Here is a 19584-nt window from a genome sequence, read left to right on the forward strand (position 1 = left end):
CGGCGCCTCTGGGAGACACACACCGCCCTGTGTGCGCTGCACCAGGTTCAGCTTGGTGCATCTTCAGGCAGGTTCGAGGGACTTCCTTGGGGTGCTGGGCTGTGGGGGACACTTCCACACAGGAGTTCTGGCAGCTCTCCAGGCTGAGGGCCTGAGGTTCACCACACACCTGGCGAGTTCCCGCAGAAGCCCCGACCCTGAGCCTTGTTTGTTGGACAGTGGCCCCAGTGGGAAGCATTTCCTGATGGGGTTGTCCAAGTCACTGGCAGGCTGGTTGGGGCAGACGCTGCAGCAGAACCTTGTCCTGTGCTGGCTCGCCACACACTGTCCCGTCCATACAAACACACACACACACACACACACACAGCCTACCCCGCACGTGCTGGCCACATCCTCACCTGCTCCCCAAAGCTGGGGCCGGCTGGGGGCGCTGCCCGCCGCTGGCCCAGGAACACCTCCTTCTCACACGCGTAGCACCACACCCGGAAGGTGGTCAGGTTCACGGTCAGGTTGTGCTTTTTCACCTGGGGAGGGGGCAGATCCAAAGTAAGGACCAGGGCCAGAGTGACAGGACAGCGGGCAGGACGCTTGCTGGGACTAGAGACTCAGGTTTGGACACCTATGGGGTGGGGATGGGCTGCTGGCGGGCAGGGAGGGGCAGGGCAGGCTCACCTGAGCGTGGATGGTGCTGTGGTCAGCAAAGGACTCCCCGCAGCCAACGTAGGGGCAGGTGACCTGCAGAGAGAGGGCGGCAGGGGACTGACCGGCAGCCAGGGAATGCAGGACTCAGCGGGCCCCGGCCCCACCCGACAGGGCCAGGAGGGATGGCGGGCCCTGCCCTGTGCACATGACGTCCTGGGGCCTGGACAGCACTAAGGCCTATACTCGGTGGCCAAACCCTCCCACCCATCACCCCCTTCTCACCCAAACCCCACTCGGGATGCTGAGTCAGGCAGAGGGTCACGTGCCTCAGTCAGGCGGCTGCACGGCCTGGCGGGGCCTCCTGGAGCTAAGCCACGTCGGGTATTTTGACTTATTTCTCTATTCTACTTTGAAGCCTCCCTCAGCGGGGCTGGAGTGTGGCGGGGGCGGGGAGCAGCATGCTTGGGGAAGGGGGGCTCTTTAGCAATGCAGCGTCAGGGAATGAATGAAGCCGGGCCAGCCGCACCCCTGCTCGGCCCTTGGCTCCAGGCCCGCACTCTGCCACTCCCAAATGCAGCGTCCAGGAAGCGCCCAGCGGCCCAGGGTCCTGTCTGCCAAGGACCCTGGCGGCAGCGTCTCACACCCCGTCCCGGTCCCCCGTGTCACGAGCAGGAGACAAAGGTCCAAGTCGTGCCCCACACTCGTGAACAGATGCCTGTGGGCCAAGAAGCTTCTCCTGCTGCTGCTTCTCACTCCACCCCCCTGCAGTCCCAGGAGGGCCCACCCTGGCACCCTAGGGGGCGTGGTGCCCTGAAGCCCTCCCAGCCTGGCCCAGGCCCCGAATGCGCCCGCCTGTACCACCCCATCAGGGTCGGTTTACCTGGAGGCAGGCCCAGAGGTTCGGCCCCGCCGCGCCGCATGACTGGCAGGTGCCCTGGGAGAGTAGAGAACACAGTGAGAGGGCAGGGCGGCCAGGGCATGGTGCACCCCTGGCTCCACCCACAGGACGGACAGACAGACAGATGGACAGACACACAAGGCTCTGCTTCGAGGCCCCAGGGAGGCTTTCGCCAGCGTAAGCCCAGCTGCCCTTAGCAGCATCCAGCCTGACTGTTCCACGCCATGCCGACAAGAATATCTCCCAGGTTGGGGTCCTGGTTGCCACACCCATGATCTGCCTCGGGGCACCATCTCAGCACATCAACGGCCTTGGTGCAGAGACACGGCAGTGAATCCGGGAAGACAGCAGCTCGCCGGAGATCTCTCTGGACCCCGGACCCAGCCAATTCCACTGGGCACCTCAGATGGAGCAGGTGTGACCTCTCTGCCCACTCCAGATGAAACCCCGATGGTCACGGGCTTCCAGAAGCAAAACCCCAGGTATGTGGGTTCAGGGACTAAGACTCCAGGCCTCATGGTGGCAGCGGAGACAGGCCATTCCTCCCCGTCTCCCTGCCCGCTTGGGGTCTGGCTGTCACACCCATGATCTGCCATGATCTCAGTGCATCCACGACCTTGACCCAGAGACTCCCAGATGAATCTCAGAATGGACTAGCGCCCTACAGAGTTGTCTCGGGACCCCAACCAATTTACAATTTTAGAATTCCAGAAGCACGCGGCTGCAAAAGCGTCCGCCCGACTTCTCATGATATTCATAATGAGCAAGAGAGAATAAATTGTCTAGCATCTGCCCTTGGCAGGCGGGCTTGAATGGTGGTGGGAAAATTCAAGCAAACCATAACGCCCAAAAGTAGAGAGAGAATGGGGGGAACTGTCTGCCATAGAAGTAGGGCGAGGGCTGGGATGGGGGGGGTCGGGGACACTATGGACATTGGTGGTGGAAAATGTGCACCGGTGGAGGGGTGGGTTTGATCATTGTATGACTGAAACTCAAACATGAAAGTTTCGTAACTGTATCTCATGATGATTCAGTGAAAAAAAAAAGAGAGAGAGAATATCTTCCAGGGCCAGAGAGAATGCGGGGAAGCAGGTACTTGCCTGGCATGTAGCCACCCCTGCTTGGTCCCCAGCACCACGAAGGATCCCCTGAGCCCCGCCAGGAGTGACCCTGTACACAGAGCCAGGAGGAAGCCCTGAGCCCCGCCAGGTGTGGCCCCCCCAAAAAATTAGTAGTTTTCAAATAAAATCTCTTTAACAGACCTCTTGGAAGACATACCAAGAGGATAAAACTCACAGGTACACTGGTCTCTGGGCTAAAACTTGGGGTGTCCTTGGCAGAGGCCGGGCTGGATCAGGAGGCACTATGGGGTTCCCCATCCTGCTCTAGACCCACTGCAAATGGCTTCGTTCCCCGCGGGCTCCCTTCCCTCCTGCCATCTGACCCCCCATATCCCCAGGCAGCATCGCTGGCTGAATCACAGACCTTGGCACCTACACGCCCGCCAGCCAGAAGCCAAGTGACTTCCAAAGCAGCCCCGGGTGCTGGCTGGAGGGGTCCCACCCCCCTCAGCCAGGCCAGACCCCTCCGCTGACCCCCAGCACTGGGACCTAGGTGCAGAAAGGACCATGAGCTAGCAGGGGGACGGGATGGGCAACCCAGCAGGGGACTAGCACCTGTCCTGGAGCCTGCCTGGTGGCGTGTCCCCAACCCCCAATGCTGCCCTGTGCCCATGACCCCGCTGCCCACCACCGGCCGAGTCTGGAGTTGACGTCAGAACAGAGGATGTGACTTCCTCATGTGGAGAAAGTTCCAGGCAGGGAGAAGGCTGCCCTGGGGACAGTCCCAGCACACCGGGGCATAGGAGCAAAGCGAGTGGCAGCAAGGCCTTCCGTCTGCCCTGTGGTGGGCAAGGGGAGGGGGCCAAGCGGTTCGCTCACCTGGGGTCCCAGAAAGGGACTCTGAGATGTCCAAGAAAGCTAAGGGGAAGTGGTTTCCCCAGGTGACGGCATGGGGGGGGGCAGGGGATGGAGGGGAGCTCTGAGCAGCTCATTCTCCTGTGTGGAGGTGCTGAGGCTCAAACCCAGGGGCCCCCACGCGCAAGGCAAGTGCTTTACTGTGGAGCCTTCGCCTCAGACTTACTCTCCTTGGGGGGGGGATGAGGGGAGGGGGCTCCTAATTGCTGAGGCCGCTGCATCCCTCCTGGCAATTCCTTTTTTTTTTTTTTTTTGCTTTTTGGGTCACACCCAGCGATGCTCAGGGGTTACTCCTGGCTCATGCACTCAGGAATTACTCCTGGTGGTGCTTGGGGGACCCTATGGGATGCTGGGAATTGAACCCGGGTCAGCTGCGTGCAAGGCAAACGCCCTACTCACTGTACTATCACTCCAGCCCCCTCCTGGCAATTCTTGGCCAGCTGAGCAGACTCAGCATGAGGGCTGAGGGCACCTCCATCCCTGCACTATCTTGGGCCTTTCACTTCTGAACTAATCACACAATATATTTTTTGGAGGTGGGGGGGCTTTTGGGGTCATACCTGGCAATGTTCAGGGGTTCTTTCTGGCTCTGCGCTCAGAAATTACTCCTGGTGGTGCTCAGGGGACCATATGGGATACCGGGGATTGAACCCGGGTCGGCCACATGTGAGGCAAATGCCCTCCCCACGGTGCTATTACTCCGGCCCCCCGGTCACACAATTTTAACTGGAGAAAGATGACGACATCTCCATCCAAGCAGAGACCCAGCATCCAGGATCACACTTGCTCAGGCTGGGCTCCCAGTAGTCCAGGTTTGGGTCTGTCCCAACACTTGCGGCCACCAGGCTCTGGGCTGGGGAAGGCCAAGAGCTTCGCTGGCTCTCCGTCAGCTCATGGGACGGACGAAGTGGCCGTTCGTGATACTAGGACGCTGCCTGGAGAAGCCCCAGGTGCCAGCCCGGAGCACTGGGCCCGGCATCCCCGGCTTTACCTTAGATTTGAGCAGCAGGTCCTCTTTGGTCACCTCGCCAATGGAGTCAAGGTGCGGACAGAAGTCTCTGGCGTCCCCCATGCTGGCGCGGGCTCACCTGCAGGCAGGCAGACAGACAGACACGCGCAGCAGCTGAGTCAGCAGCCGAGTCCCGACAGCCATGACTGATCGGGAGCTGGGGGGTTCCTGACTGAGAGTGACTTTGGTCCCCAGGTCCCCCTGGAAAGTGACACACTCTTTCTGACCAGGAAGCTAGGAGCCTGCCCGAGCCCCTCTTGATGCCTTTGAGGGCTGGGGGAAGAGAATGCCCACCCCGCGGGGCTGCTGGAGGACTTGTGGGGGTGAGGGAGGGTCTGAGGAGGATGAGAGCAGGTGAGGGAGGATCTGACGTGAGGGAAGAAATGAGGAGGTGAGGGAGGGCCTGAGGAGGTGAGGATCTGGGAGGCGAGGGAGGACCTGAGGAGGTAAGGATCTGAGGAACTGAGGGAGGATCTGAGGAGGCAAGGGAGGATCTGAGGAGGTGAGGGAGGACCTGAGGAGGCGAGGGAGGATCTGAGGAGGTGAGGGAGGACCTGAGGAGGTAAGGTAGGACCTCAGGAGGTGAAGATCTGAGAAGGTGTGGGAGGATCTGAGGAGGTGAGGGAAGACCTGAGGAGGTGAGGGAGGATCTGAGGAAGTGAGGGAGGACCTGAGGAAGTGAGGGAGGGTCTGAGGAGGTGAGGGAAAATCTGAGGAGACAAGTGAGTCTCTGAGGATGTGAGGGAAGATCCCAGGAAATGAGGGTGTATCTGAGGAGGTGACTATCTGAGGAATTGAGGATCTGAACAGACAGTTCCTCGAAGAAGAAATACAAATGACCAAAAGGCAGGTGAAAAAGTGCTTTACATCACTATCACCAGAGATGCAAATAAAAGCAACAATGAGGTATCACCTCAGGCCACAGAGACTGGCACTCATCAAAAAGAATAAGAGCAGTCAGAAGATACGGGGAGAAATGGACTCTCATCCATTGTTGGTGAGAATGTCTACTGGTCTAGACTTTTTGGAAAACAATATGGGCATTCCTCAAAAGAACTAGAAGTTGAGCTTCCATATGACCCAACACCACCACTCCTGGGAATCTACCCCATGGGCCAAAAAAACACTGCAGAAAAGCCGTCTGCAATTTTTTTTTTTTTTTTTTTGCTTTTTGGGTCACACCCGGCAAGGCTCAGGGGTTACTCCTGGCTCATGCACTCAGGAATTACTCTTGGCGGTGCTTGGGGGACCATATGGGATGCTGGAAATTGAATCTGGGTCGGCCACATACAAGGCAAATGCCCTACCCGCTGTGCTAGCGGTGCAGCCCCCCCCCCCCCCCGCCCCGTCTGCACTTCTGTGTTCACTGCAGCACTACTCCCAATAGCCTGAATATGGAAACAACCTGAGTGCCCAAGAACAGATGAGAGGATAAAGAAACTATGGTATATCTACACAATAGAATACTATGCAGTTATTAGGAAAACTGAAGTTATGAATATTGCTTGTACATGGATGGTCACTGAGAATATCATGCTGAGTGAAACAAGTCAGAGGAAGAGGGACAGACATAGAATTATCACACTCATTTGAGGGATATAAAAAACAACAGTATGTGTGGGAGTATGGTGCCACCAGCAGGTCAATCGGTACCCGTGAGGTGAGTGCATCAGCAGCCTGATGGTGCCTTCAGACTTTCAGATACCCCAAAATTGCTGCTGTGCCTTTGGCCAGACCCCAAAAACTTGGGGCAAATTTTACCAAGAAAGTAAACAGCCAAAAATTAGGTATGTGGGAGACACATCCACAAACCACCTTGGGCTCAGCTATATAATTGGAGGCATGGCCTCTCTGGTTCTTGATTGAATTGCTTAATGACCATGATCCCAGAGACTCAGAAACAAATCTCGAAACCCAACGGCTATTGGCAGAAATGTGTCCGGTCCCTGAAGTAGGTTACTGGAGCCTCCAGAGGTTTGGGCCCGCAGTGACGAGACACATGGGGCCTCATGGGATGGGGGTGGAGCCGGCCATTTCTTCCTCATCCCAACGAGACCCTGAGTTGCCACCCACGAAAGGCCTCTATGGCTCCTGATCAAGCTGCTTAATGGTCATGATCCCAGAGACTCAGAAACAAATCTCAAAACCCAGCAGCTTTTGGCAGAAATGTGTCCGGACCCCGCAGTAGGTTACTGTCGCCAGGCCACCCAGAGGGGAAAGGGTGCTGTCCCTCTGCCTGCTCTCCCTTGGTGGCTTGGTGGCCGCGATCCACCAGAGGCCAGTGGACAGTCAGGTTTGGGCCTGCAGTGGCGAGACACACAGGGCCTCATGGGATGGGGCCCCTTTCCTCCCCATCCCAATGAGACCCTGAGTCACTGCCCATGAACAGCCTCTCTGGCTCCTGATCAAGCCGTTTAATCGCAATGATCCCAGAGACTCAGAAACATATCTCGAAACCCAGCGGCTTTTGGCAGAAATGTGTCCAGTCCCTGTAGTAGGTTACCAGTGCTGGGCTACCCCAGGTGGGAATAGGTCTCGTGCCTTAGCCTGTTCCTCCTGGCAGCCCGGTGGCCGCAATTCTCTGTAGGTCACTGGACAGTCAGGTTTGGGCCCTCAGTGACGAGACACATAGGGCCTCATGGGATGGGGGTGGATCCGACCCTTTCCTCCCCGTCCCAACGAGACCCCGAGTCGCCACCCATGAATGGCCTTTCTGGCTCTTCATCAAGCTGCTTAAAGGCCATGATCCCAGAGACTCAGGAACAAATCTCGGAACCCAGCAGGTTTTGACAGAAATCCCTCCAGATTTAAGTGTTAAAATTTTGAAATTTCGGGGCTGGAGCAATAGCACAGAGGGTAGGGTGTTTGCCTTGCACATGGCCGAGCCAGGTTCGATTCCCAGCTTCCCATATGGTCCCCTGAGCACCACCAGGAGTAATTCCTGAGTGTATGAGCCAGGAGTAATCCCTGTGCAAAGCTGGGTGTGACCCAAAAGCAAAAAAAAAAATTTTTTTTAAATTTCAAAATCACGCAGCCACTACTGCAGCCACTTGACATCATAGGTTATTCTTAACCAGCAATAGAAAACAAATTGCCTACTGTTGCCTTTTCAGCAGATCTGAGTGTTGGGGTAAAATCCCAAATAATAATGGTGGGTCTGGTGTCAAAATACTGAATGTAATCGAAGTAGAGAAAGAGTCATGTGGAAATCATTTGCCCCACAGGTAGGGGGAGGGTGTGGGATGGGGATATACTGGGGTTTCTGGGGGTGGAGAATGGGCACTGGTGAAGGTACGGGGGTTTCATTGGATGACCGAGACTTAGACCTGAAAGCTTTGTAACTGCTCTCATGGTGATTCAATAAATAAAATTATAAAAACTTAAAAAAAATCAGTCATTTTAAAATCTAAAAAAAAATAGTATGTGAATAATACCCAAGGATAATAGAAATGAGGGCCAAGAGGACCAGTCCATGGTAGGAAGCTTGTCACAAGCTGTAGGGAGAGTGGTTAGGACAAAGAAGGAACCACTATGACAATAATAATTGGAAACTATCACTCTGAACAAGAATCCATTGAAAGGAGGCACAAGATACATATGATAACCTTTCAGTAACAATACTGCAAACCACAGGACCCGAAAGGAAAGAGAGGGTGGGAACGATAGTATGGCTGGGTGTTTGCCTTGCATGCGACCAACCCGGGTCCTATTCCCCCGGCATCCTACATGATTCCTTGAGCATAGCAAGAAGTAATTCCTGAGTGCCGTCAGGAGTAACCCCTGAGCATCACCAGGTGCCGTGTGACACAAAAAGCAAAAAAGAAAAAAAAGGAAAGAGACAGAGACAGAGATAGAGATGAGATAGAGACAGAGAGAGACACAGAGAGACACAGACAGAGAGAAAGAAGAAAAGTGTCTACCATAGAGGCAGGCTAGTGGGAGGCAGGGAAAGGAAACTGGGGACATTGGGATAGAAAATTCGCAACTGATAAAGGAGGTAAGGGTGTGTGTTAAGACACTGTGTGACTGAAACCCAATGATGAACAACTTTGAAACTGTGTATCTCATGGTGATTCAATTGAAAAAAAATACTTGACAACAAAAAATAAATCCAAGGTATGTGCCCATAATGGGGGAAAAAAAGAAAGAAAAGCAAGAAGAAAAATGATTTGTTTCATTTGGTTTAGTTTTAGGGCTACAGCTGGTGATTTAGTAGAGGCTGGGGCTACTCCTGGCTCTGCACTCAGGAATTACTCCTGACAATACTTGAGGGACCATACGGGATGCCAGGATTGAACCTGGGTCAGCTGCATGCAAGGGAAATGCCATATCCCCTGGACTATCACTCTGGCCCCAGAAAAATGATTTCTGAAAAGAAATGCTTCATTTGCTGGGGCTCCACGTTGGGATAATACATGCATATCTGCACAGCCCGTCATACTGCTCCACACATGTGGAAACGGCACACAGACACACATGTATACACGAACGCACAAGGCCACACACACACACATAGACACGTGCACGTACATACACAGACACACACATAACCCATACACACTTGCATAACACAGGCATAAACAGGCACACACGCACACATAAACACACACACACATACCCATGCAGGCATACATAGGCACACACGCTGGGTGGGAACCTGTGGAGCCTGCATCTGTTCTGAGTGCTGTGCCAATGCCACTTGTGGTCCATTTTGGAGGGTTCTGCCCCTCCCCGCCTGGAATATCAGCCGGAGGTCACCCTTCACTTGGCTCGGACCCCCATCAGGACGCGCGCTACGGAGGCCTGCGAGTCCCAGTGCCTTCCCCCATTCAAGACTTTCTGGCCACCCGGATGCAGCTGTGACCAGCCTGCTCACTGGTCAGAGGCGGGGCTGAGGCTGGAGCCATGGCCAGGGGAAAGGGGCGCTTGCCTGACCAGGGTTCCACCCCCAGCGCCCCACATGATCCCCTGAGCCCACCAGGAATGATTCCTGAGTGCAGAGCTCGGAGGAAGCCCTGAGCACTGGCGGGCGTGACCCAAAACCAGAAGAAAAAAGAAAAAAAAGAAGGGAGGAAGGGAGAACAGGAGAGGGGCGGGGAGGGGGAGGGGGGCGCTCCGGGCTCAGGCTCTGCTGGCCACACCAGTCTGATTCGTGGCACCCTGCAGTTCCCTGAGAATCCCTGTGCGAGCCCTGGAGGCCCCGACACTCCCAGGGGGGCCGAGCAGCGCCCACGCTCACCCCCTGCACTGGCCCAGCATCAACAGGAGGGATGCCAGGGCCTCCTGGGTGGCACTTGGGAGACCCCCCTCCCCACCCCCCCCCCCCCACTAGACAAAAGCCCAGTAACTTCAATTCCATTATTTGACCTACAAAATCACCACATTACCTCCCAAGACATCGCTCAGGGCCTGGGAAGGCGTGGACCCACCTCTGAGGACAGTGGCACTGCCGGGGGCTGGGGGGGGGATAGCTGGTCCCCGCATTCTCCAGTGACAGCAGGCGGGGGGGGGGACTGGGGGGGTGAGTGGCCTCTGGCAGGGAACCTATGAGACAAAAGGGGAGCTCGGTGCTCACGGCTACCTGAAAACCCGCCAGGGCTGACATAGGCCGTGAGGGCGGGCATGGGGCACTGAGATACTCGCAGGCCGAGCCCAGGCCCGAGGCCATCTTCACGGGCCTGAACGCCGCTCACAGGGCTTTGGAACAGGCTTGGGTGGAGGGACCCCAGTGATCCCCAGGATCTCAGGGTCTGCAGGAGGCAGCTCTCTCCTGCCCTCTGTGCACCAGGCCCGTCACATGTGGCTAAAGGTTCTTTTTTTCTTCTTCTTCTTTTTGGTCACACCTGATGATGCTCAGGGGTTACTCCTGGCTCTGCACTCAAGAATTACTCCTGGTGGTGCTCAGGGGACCCTATGGGATGCCGGAGATCGAACCCGGGTTGGCCGAGTGTGCTATCGCTCTGGCCCCCTGGCTGAAGGTTCTCAACTTTCCCGCACGCCAATGTCCCACCGTGACTTTCTCTCCACCTTCCCAGGGCTCGGGGGCTCAGAACCACTGATCCCCCAAGCCCCTGGGAAGCCTAGACTCTAGACCCCACCCAATGCGTCCACATGTGGCCCTGGGCCCCTTGCAAGGACCCCCGCTCTCCCAGATGTGGCTGAGTTCAAAAAGTGTAGAGGCAGAGGAAACCAGTATTCCAGAGGGTTACATGGCAATGACAGGTTTCAGGGTCCAAGTCCCAGACTCTGGCACTGGAAGCCAAATCTGGGCCTTGCTGGGGTTGGGTTTTGTCTTGGTTTCTGTTCGCTTTGAGGTCACGCCCAGCTGTGCTCAGGACGGAACTCCGGGCTCTGCACTCAATCTCTCCTGGCAGTGCTCAGGGAACCATATGGTGTGCTGAAGGTCAAAGGCAGGTTGAAAATGTGCAGGGCAAACGCCCTCCCCACTGTCCTGCAACTCTGGTCCCACTGGGTTGTGGGTTCTGGTCATTTCCATGCAAGGTAAGTGTATGGGGTGGGCGCTAGTCCAACACCATCTGAAGCCCTAAGATGTGTTTTTGTGGTTTGGTTTTGTATTTTGTTTTGGGGGCGATGCTCAGAGGTTACTTCTGGCTCTGCATGTGGAATCACTCCTGGTGGTGCTCAGGGGGACCCTTTGGGATGCTGAGGACCAAACCCAGGTCGGCAGCATGCAAGGAAAACTCCCTACCTACTGGACTATATGGCTCCAGCCTGAGTTTTTCAGTCCTTGCTATGTGCCAAATTCCTCTGGCCAAAAGCAGGAGCCTGCTGAGGGCCCTGAGATCTGATGCCAACAGCACCCGGGCAGTGGGGGCAGTGAGGGGCGCACATTCAGCTCACAGATGCAAACAATCTACTCGGGTTTCTGCAACGTCACATAGAGAAAACCTGAAAACTGTGCGGCTCGCTGCCCTCCGTGACCCCTGTCTCCCAGGACGGGAGCCAAAATGGAGCCTCAGGAAGGCAGGCAGGGGGCCGGGGCCCATGGAGGCACATAAGAGGGGTCCTGCATGCATCTGTCTGCTGCAGAGCTTGGGATCCCGGGAGGCCAATCCCCCTGAAAGCAGGAAGGCGGAGTGCTGCCCTGGACCTCTCTGGCCCAGTCCTGGTTGAGGATTTGCTTCTTTTTTTTTTCTTTTTTGGGTCACATCTGGCAATACTCAGGGGTTACTCCTGCCTCTGCACTCAGGAATTACTCCTGGCGGTGCTCAGGGGACCATATGGGATGCTGGGATTTGAACCCAGGTCGGTCACGTACAAGGCAAACACCTTCCTGGCTGTACTATCACTCCAGCCCAGGATTTGCTTTTTCAGTACATGGGGATACTTATGTGGAGACTCTCCTCTGGGCCCCCTAAGAGACCGCCCCCTAGTGTCAGCTTGCTAACTCCCAGTTCTCAGCAGCAACTGCTAAAAACTCCCCCAGGGTCCTGGAATAGATTCTTGCTTTTTCGGTTTTTGGGTCACACGCAGAGGACATACTCCTAGCTCTGGTCACAGCCGGCAGGGCTTAGGGGACCCTTGTGGGGTTCCGGGATCAAACCTGGTCAGCCACACGCAAGGCCAGCGCCCTCCCCGCTGAACTGTCTCTCTGGTGCCTGGTTTCTGCGAGTCTTCAGCTGCGCCAGTTGACAAGAGGCTCAGGACCAGGGAAGGCCATGAGGGCCAGCCTGGCTTCAGACTGTTTCTGCGGCCAGGGTCCTGGTGACAGGCACTGCTGCACTGAGCAGGAAAGGCATGGTGGGCCCGGGGACACGGTTCAAGCGAACCTGGGACACAACGACATTCGCTGGAGCGCTGTAATGGCTAAAAAACAAGGATGCGCGGGGCTGGAGTGATAGCACAGCGGGTAGGGCATTTGTCTTGCACGCGGACAATCCTGGTTCAATCCCCGGCATCCCATATGGTCCCCTGAGCACCGCCAGGAGTAATTCCTGAGTGCAGAGCCAGGAGGAACCCCCTGTGCACCGCCAGGTGTGACCCAAAGAGCCAAAAAACAAAAACCAAAACCAAACCAAGGATGCGTGAACCCTCCCGGCCAAGAGATGCCGCAGATCTACAAAGGGAGCAAAGGGAGACAGGCCGCGTTCATGGAGAAGCAGACGCGCGCCCCCTTCGAAGACGCTTCCCTCCACACGCACTTGTCTCCAGAAAAACTGCCAGCCGAGTCCTGGCAGGTTCTTGTGGGAAGGAAACTGTCAAGCTGATTTCTCAGCCGTTGTGGAAGAGAGAAATGACGAGAGCTGGCCTCAAAACCAAAGTGCTCGGCCGACCGTGCAGCACGGCCGAAGGAGGGACTAGAGCAAGAATACCTGGTGAGTGCTCAGGGGACCGCCTGTAGCTCTGCCTCATCTGCACCCTAAAAATGAAGTTCCAAAATCACAATGGGAACTCAGGTTAAAAAGATTTCCCTATGACTGGATAAAGAAACAATGGCATGGGGGCTGGAGTGATCGTGCAGCAGGGAGGGTGGTTGTCTTGCACGTGGCCACTCTGGGCTCGATCTCCGGCATCCCAGAGCACTACTAGGAGTAATTCCTGAGTGCATAGTCAGGAGTAAGCCCTGAGCATCGCTGGATGTGATCCAAAAACAAAACAACACAAAAATTAAAAAATAAACTTTCTTAAAAAAACTAAAACAATTATGTCACATCTACACAATGGAATACTATGCAGTCGTCAAGAAAAAAAAAACGAAGTCATGAAATTCGCTCCTAAATGGATGGACACGGAGAATATCACGCTGAGTGAAATGAGAGGGAGAGTAGCAGATAGAGAAGGGCTGCACTCATTTGCAGGGTATAAGAACAATCACAGTAAGAGACTGATCCCCAAGGACAGTGGAAGCCAGGACCAGGAGGACTGGTCCATGGGTGGAAGCTTGACACAAATAGGAGAGGAAGGGGAGGAGGGCAGTCAGGACAGAGAAGGGATGTGATGATGATGATTGGCCACTGTGCACAAGAACTGAGAGATAACCTTTGCAAACCATAATGCCCAAGAGGCAAGAAGGCAAGAGGGAGAGAGAGAGAGAGAGAGAGAGAGAGAGAGAGAGAGAGAGAGAGAGAGAGGAGAGAGAAAATGTGTGCCATAGAAGTAGGTTGAGAGAGGTGGGTGCGAAGGAGAGAAACAACCCAGGACATTCGTGGTGGGAGTACACTGGTGAAGGAATGGGTGTTGAAACATTGTAACCCAATCAGGAACAACTTTGCAACTTTTTATTTTAGGGTGATAAAAGGAAGGAAGGAAGGAAGGAAGGGAGGGAGGGAGGGAGAGATTTCCCTTTCTCTTTTTCTTAAAAAAAAAAATTGTTTTGTTTTGTTTTGGGACCACACCTGGCGATGCTCAGTGTTTACTCCTGGCTCTGCACTCAGGGGTCACTCCTGGTGGTGCATATGGGGTGCTGGGAACCGAACCCAGGCCGACCTCGCACCAGGCAGATGCGCTCCCTGCTGGGCTCTGTCCCGGCCCTGCCTACTCATCTTCACTTTGTGCCTCCAAAGTCTCTCCCACTTGCTCTCGGGCTGCTGGAAGTTGGTTTCAGGGACTTCCATGTTTTGTGTTCTTGGAGCACACCTGACAAGAGCTCAGGGGGTCACTCCTGGTGTTGCCCAGGCAACAATATGGCATGCCAAGTTGAACCCAGGTCAATCATGTGCAAGACAGGGGCTGGAGCAATAATAGCACAGCGGGGTAGGGCATTTGCCTTGCACACGGCCGACCCGGGTTCAATTCCCAGCATCCCATATGGTCCCCTGAGCACCACCAGGAGTAATTTCTGAGTGCATGAACCAGGAGTAACCCCTGTGCATCGCTGGGTGTGACCCAAATAGCAAAAAAAGAAAAAAAAGAAAAAAGAAAAGCAGAAGGCAAGCTGGGACCCTAAAACCACAACGTTGGGGGTGCACAGCCAAGAAATGGTAAGTGGGAATGGAGGGGGTGGGAGTGGGCGGGGGGGGGGGAGGGGGGGAGTGGGCGGGGGACTCTTGTTCCCAGCCACTGGGGGGAGCTGGTGAACCCAGGACTAGGTGTCCAGACAGACCACACTTTGGGTCATGCCAAGTCACCGCCAGGAGAAATTCCTGAGTGCAGAGCCAGGAGTAACCTCTGAGCATCACCGCGTGTGACCCCAAAAGCAAGGAAAAAAAAAAACTACTTGCAAGACAAACACCTCACCAGTGGCTCTCTCTCGGGTTCCCCTTCCATTTCGAGACTCTGGGGCCGCACCTGGCAGTAGACTATTCCTGGCCACGTGCTCAGGAGTGAGGCCGGACAGTACTCGGGAGACCACGTGTGGTGAGGGGGTCAGACCCATCAGGAGCCCTGTGCGAGGCTGGGCCTCCCCCTTGGCTCCACACCCGGCCCTGCTTTTGAGCTTTCCCTGTGGCTTCGCCCGCATCCTCTTCATTTCGACCACAGAAGCTGGGATAAACCTGGCTTCCCTCACTGTTTACCCTCTGCATTTGAATTTTGTTTGGGGGCCACACCCGGTGGTGCTCAGGGGCCCATCTGGAGTGCAGAGATTGAGCCCAGGTCAGCCATGTGCCAGGGAAGTCCCCTCCCCGCTGAGCTATCAGCCCAGCTGCTTCTGCATGTCCCCCGTGACCGTGGCCCAACCTTCCCCTGCCACATTCGGGGGCATCAGAACCTCCAAAGCTCCCCAGGTCCCAAGTAAACAAGTCCCCCGAGTCCCTTACGGAAGAAGGAAGCAGCACACGCCTCCAGGACAAGGGCTCAGATCCCAGTGGCCTCTCCTGCCGTGTAGTCTCAGGCAAGTGGCGTCACCACTGAAAACCCTCAGCGCTGGGCCTGCCTCTGTGCTGGTGCTGGAGCCCGGAAGTCCTGTCGCTGAGTCTGGGTGACTCTTTTCCAGGAGACACTCCCACCCCCCTTTCCTGATCGTCCCTCAAAAAAGAGAAGGGGGATCTTTGGGAGGTTTCGTTTTGGGGTCACACCCAGTGAAGCATGGGGGAGGAGGTTACTTCCGGCTTGATGGTCAGGGCACCCCTCACCCCAAAGAGGCTCTGGGGGGCAAGTGGAGGATGGGGAGACAGCACACCATGGCGGGCACTGCAGCCCATGCAGGCTCAATCCCTGGCACCCCACAGGGCCCCCCAAGCACCACCACCAGGAGAGATCCCTGGGCACAGAGTCAGGAGGAAGCCCTGAGCACTGCCAGGTGTGGTCCCCCCAGATAAAAAAAATGCTCAAGGAGTTGGGCCAGAGTGATAGAACAGTGGTCGGGTACTTGCCTTGCACATGGATTTGGTCCCCAGCACCCCAGAAGGTCCCTGAGCCCACCAGGAGTGAGCCCTGAATGCAGAGAGCCAGGAGCCAGCCCTGAGCACTGCTAGGTGTGACTTTGAAAAAAAACCTTTTGTTTTCTTGCTTTTTGGGTCACACCCAGCGATGCTCAGGGGTTACTCCTGGTTCTGCACTCAGGAATTACTCCTGGCGGTGCTCCGGGGACCATATGGGATGCTGGGAATCGAACCCGGGTCGGCCGTGTGCAAGGCAAATGCCCTACCTGCTGTGCTATCACTCCAGCCCCCCCAAAATTATTTTTTAATTAAAACAAAAACACCCTCCTCTGCTGAGTGAAGGGTCCTGAGCACAGGCGTCTCGGGGGGGGGGGGGGCGTCAGGGACCTCTCCAGTGGGGTTGAGCGGTGGGCACAGCTCCTGGAGCACTGCTCCCTGGGGACCTGCTGCGCGCCCCCCCACCCGCCCCCGGGCCCAGGCAAGCCAGAGAAATGAAGCAGTGGGCGGGGACCCAGCAGCGGGTGCCCATTACTCAGTTATCACTGCCAAGTCTCCCACCGCCTCACGGGCCCCACATCAGCCCCGCTGCTGCCCATTTGCCCTCCATGTTCCCTTCCTCTCCCTGAATCCTCCTCCCCTTTCCCTCCTTTCTGCCCACTTCTCTCCATTCTCCTGCTAAACTCTGGCTCCTATACCCCAGCCACTCCCCTTCTCTGAGTCCATCCCCAGGGTCCCATCCCCCATCTCCCATCCCCCACCCCGGTCCACAGACTCTGATCCTTCAATGGGGGCGCACAGAGGCTCAAACAGGTGTTCAGCCGGTTGCATCGCCCAAAATCCCGGCAGTCACCCAGCGACCCACGGGAGGCTCTCCCCTCAAGCCCACGCCGCGCTTGGGGACGGGAGGAGGTGAAGAGAACCCCCACCCTGGCCACCTCCTGAGAGTCTCCCAGTCTCCCGGAGCCCTTCCACTCCACGCAAATAGACCCCTGAGGTGCAAGGGCTGGCCTGCACTGTGCGCTGGGCCCCCATGTGCCCCGAGCTGGAAGCACTCCGGGGCAGGCATCCTGGGTCCAGGTGACCTCGGAGTGAGCGTCCAGCAGCAGAAGGCAGGGCCCGGGTAATAGTCCAGGGGGGAAGATGCTTCCCTTGCATGTGGCTGACCTGGGTTTGACCCCCCCGCCCCCCCATATCCCAAAGCGTCCCCCCAGCCCCCAGGGAGTGATTCCTGAGTGAAGAGCCAGGAGCACCACCAGATATGGCTCAAAAACTAAAAAAAAAAGACAGAAGGCAGGGCTGGAGCAATAGCACAGCGGGGAGGGCATTTGCCTTGCACGTGGCCGACCCAGGTTCGATTCCCAGCATCCCATATGGTCCCCTGAGCACCGCCAGGAGTAATTCCTGAGTGCATGAACCAGGAGTAACCCCTGTGCATCGCTGGGTGTGACCCCCCAAAAAAAAACAGAAGGCAAGCTAGGACCCTAAAACCACAACGCTGGGGGTGCACAGCCAGGAAATGGTAAGTGGGAACGGAGGGGGGGGAGTGGGCGAGGGGGGGGGGGCGGGTGACTCTTGTTCCCAGCCACTGGGGGGAGCTGGTGAACCCAGGACTTGGCGTCCAGACAGACCACACTTTGGGTCTGCCAAGTCACCGCCCAACCCCCCTCCTCAGTTGCCCCCCTCCCCCTCCAGGCCCCCAGCCAGTTTGTGGGTGCCTCTTCTGTCTGTGCAGACCCAGCCCTTCTGACAACACTTCCCAGGGCCTGGGAGACCCCCCTGGCAGCGCTGCCCCTCTGGGCTGATCGGCTCACTTCCAGCACCTAGAACAGCGCCTGCCCCATGAGGCCAAAGCTCCCGTCAGCTGCCACCCACCCTGCCAGGCAGCTCCCAGCTGCGTAACGCAACGTGGTCGCTTCCACTCACCAGCCCTGGAAACAGGCCAACCTGCCCACATTCGCAGCTGGGCCAACCCTGGGGCCCTTCCTGAAGCGAGCGAAATCCCCACCCTCTCCCGGGAGCCATTGGCAGGGCGTTCACCTGGCACGTGGCAACCGGGGCTCCATCCTCAGCATCCTCTATGGTTACCTGAGCCCTGCCAGGTGTGATGCCTGAGTGCAGAGCCAGGAGGAACCCGGCATGACCCAAAACCAAACGAACAACAAAAACATCCCCCACCCCAAACCCGGTCGGGCAACCCCCATCTTTCTGGAAGCGCTGAGAAGCCGCGTTCCCCACCCCCATCCCTGACCCGCCCAGCAAGCTGACTTTTCTACACGCATCTCAGCTCCATCGGCCTCAGCCTGGGTGGTGAACGTGACGGGCAGCCTGGTCTTGGCTGTGGGAACACCTCGTCTGGGCCTATGGATGATCCAGAAGGGTCAGTACCTTCCGGCACTCCTATAGGGGCAAGCCCCAAGGCAGCTGCGGGCAGAGTCTCCAGCACGTCCACAGCAGCTCCCCAGAGAGCCCCTGGACCACCAGCAGAAACCCAGGCCAGGGATGCCGTGCATGGAAACCAGAGAGCCAAGGGGCACGGAGAGATGGCTCAGAGGTGCCAGCAAGGGCCACATTCCCAGCATGGCAATGGCTCCGCCGAGCACCAATGGGAGTGACCCCCCAGCACTGAGCCAGGGGTACCCCGTGAGTATCACTAAGACAATCAGGACAGCAATGACCCCGTACTCCACTGCAGCGGGCAAGACCTCAGGCCACTGAGCCTCTGCCCAAGGCCTTTACAGGAAGTCTTGACTCCCATTCGCCCAGCGGGAGGCGGAGAACAAGCATCTCCCTGGAGAACTTTCCAGAGAGAGGACGGTTTTCCAGCGAGGCTGCCCCACGAGGGAAAAGCCTTTCCAGCAGCAGGATCCAAGCCCCGTTTCCTCCCTCCCCAGCCAGGGAGCCGCAGGCTGGCGGTCAGGCAGGTTCCTCGCTGGCCCTCGGGCTCTGCATCTCCCTCCGGAGCCTCGGCATCCTCCTTGGCTCTGTGACAAGCCACTGACATCTACTCCCCTGGCACCGAACGCCCAGTTCAACCAGATCGTGCTTGGCCCCGGGCCTCTGCCACCTGGGCCGGCTCGGCGGGGAGCCGGTTCTTGCCAGGGCAGACGGAGTCCAGGAGAACGGCAGGCAGGTTCCGGGGCACCCTAACAGTCCCCGGTGTTCAGTGACGGCCCAAGCGGCTGCAAATTCTCACCTACTCCCGGCGGGGGGTGTGCAGCGACCGGGGGGGGGGGCATTGGGGAGGCTACAGGAAACAAACCAGAGGGACCCCCGCCACCCCCCGTCCCCGGATCGGTGCCTCCTCTTCATCCCCGGGCACGCACGTCAGGGCCCGGCGCCCCGAGACGCCGCACGCGGACAGGCCGGGGGCCCCGGGACAGCGGCGGGGGCTGCTCGCTCCGGAGGCGCAACGAGCGCCCGGGAGGCTGGACGCGGGGCTCCCGGCGGGGCCGGGTCGGCGCGGGCCCGAGCGAGCGGGGCGGGGGGCTGGCGGGCGGTCCCTCGGGCCCGGCCCCCTGAAGCAGCAGCCGGAGGCTGCCCGAAACTCACCTGCCGTCGCCACCGCGCCGCCGCCGCCGCCTGTCAGTCAAGCGCGTTCTCGGTAGCGCCGCGCTGGGTCCGGGGGCCTGGCCGGCAGCGCCCCTCCTCCTTCGCGCAGGTCGCCCAATCGGGAGGCACGACGTCACGGTGGAGGCGTGGCGAGCGAGCTGGACCCGGGGGCGTAGCGAGCTCGGGGGCGGGGCCGTCTTGGGGGCGTGGTTAGTGCGCTGAGGTCAT

The 19584-nt window shown here is 57.4% G+C and overlaps 1 protein-coding gene across 1 annotated transcript in view; it reads right to left on the bottom strand.

Annotated features, from left to right (window-relative positions):
• The window catches only part of USP20 (ubiquitin specific peptidase 20), a 34168-nt gene extending 14719 nt beyond the window's left edge, over nucleotides 1-19449 (bottom strand). The window contains exons 1-5 of the mRNA XM_056108857.1: nucleotides 19357-19449; nucleotides 4508-4604; nucleotides 1523-1576; nucleotides 673-735; nucleotides 399-524 (exon numbers count right to left, since the gene is read on the bottom strand). Coding sequence (XP_055964832.1) covers nucleotides 399-524; nucleotides 673-735; nucleotides 1523-1576; nucleotides 4508-4588 — 324 coding nt within the window. The 5' untranslated portion in view covers nucleotides 4589-4604; nucleotides 19357-19449. The remainder of the gene's footprint in view (nucleotides 1-398; nucleotides 525-672; nucleotides 736-1522; nucleotides 1577-4507; nucleotides 4605-19356) is intronic.
• Between the last annotated feature and the right edge of the window lie 135 nt (nucleotides 19450-19584).

This window comes from Sorex fumeus, unplaced genomic scaffold (assembly GCF_029834395.1).
Source record: "Sorex fumeus unplaced genomic scaffold, SorFum_2.1 ptg000233l, whole genome shotgun sequence".
Taxonomy (NCBI): Eukaryota; Metazoa; Chordata; class Mammalia; order Eulipotyphla; family Soricidae; genus Sorex; species Sorex fumeus.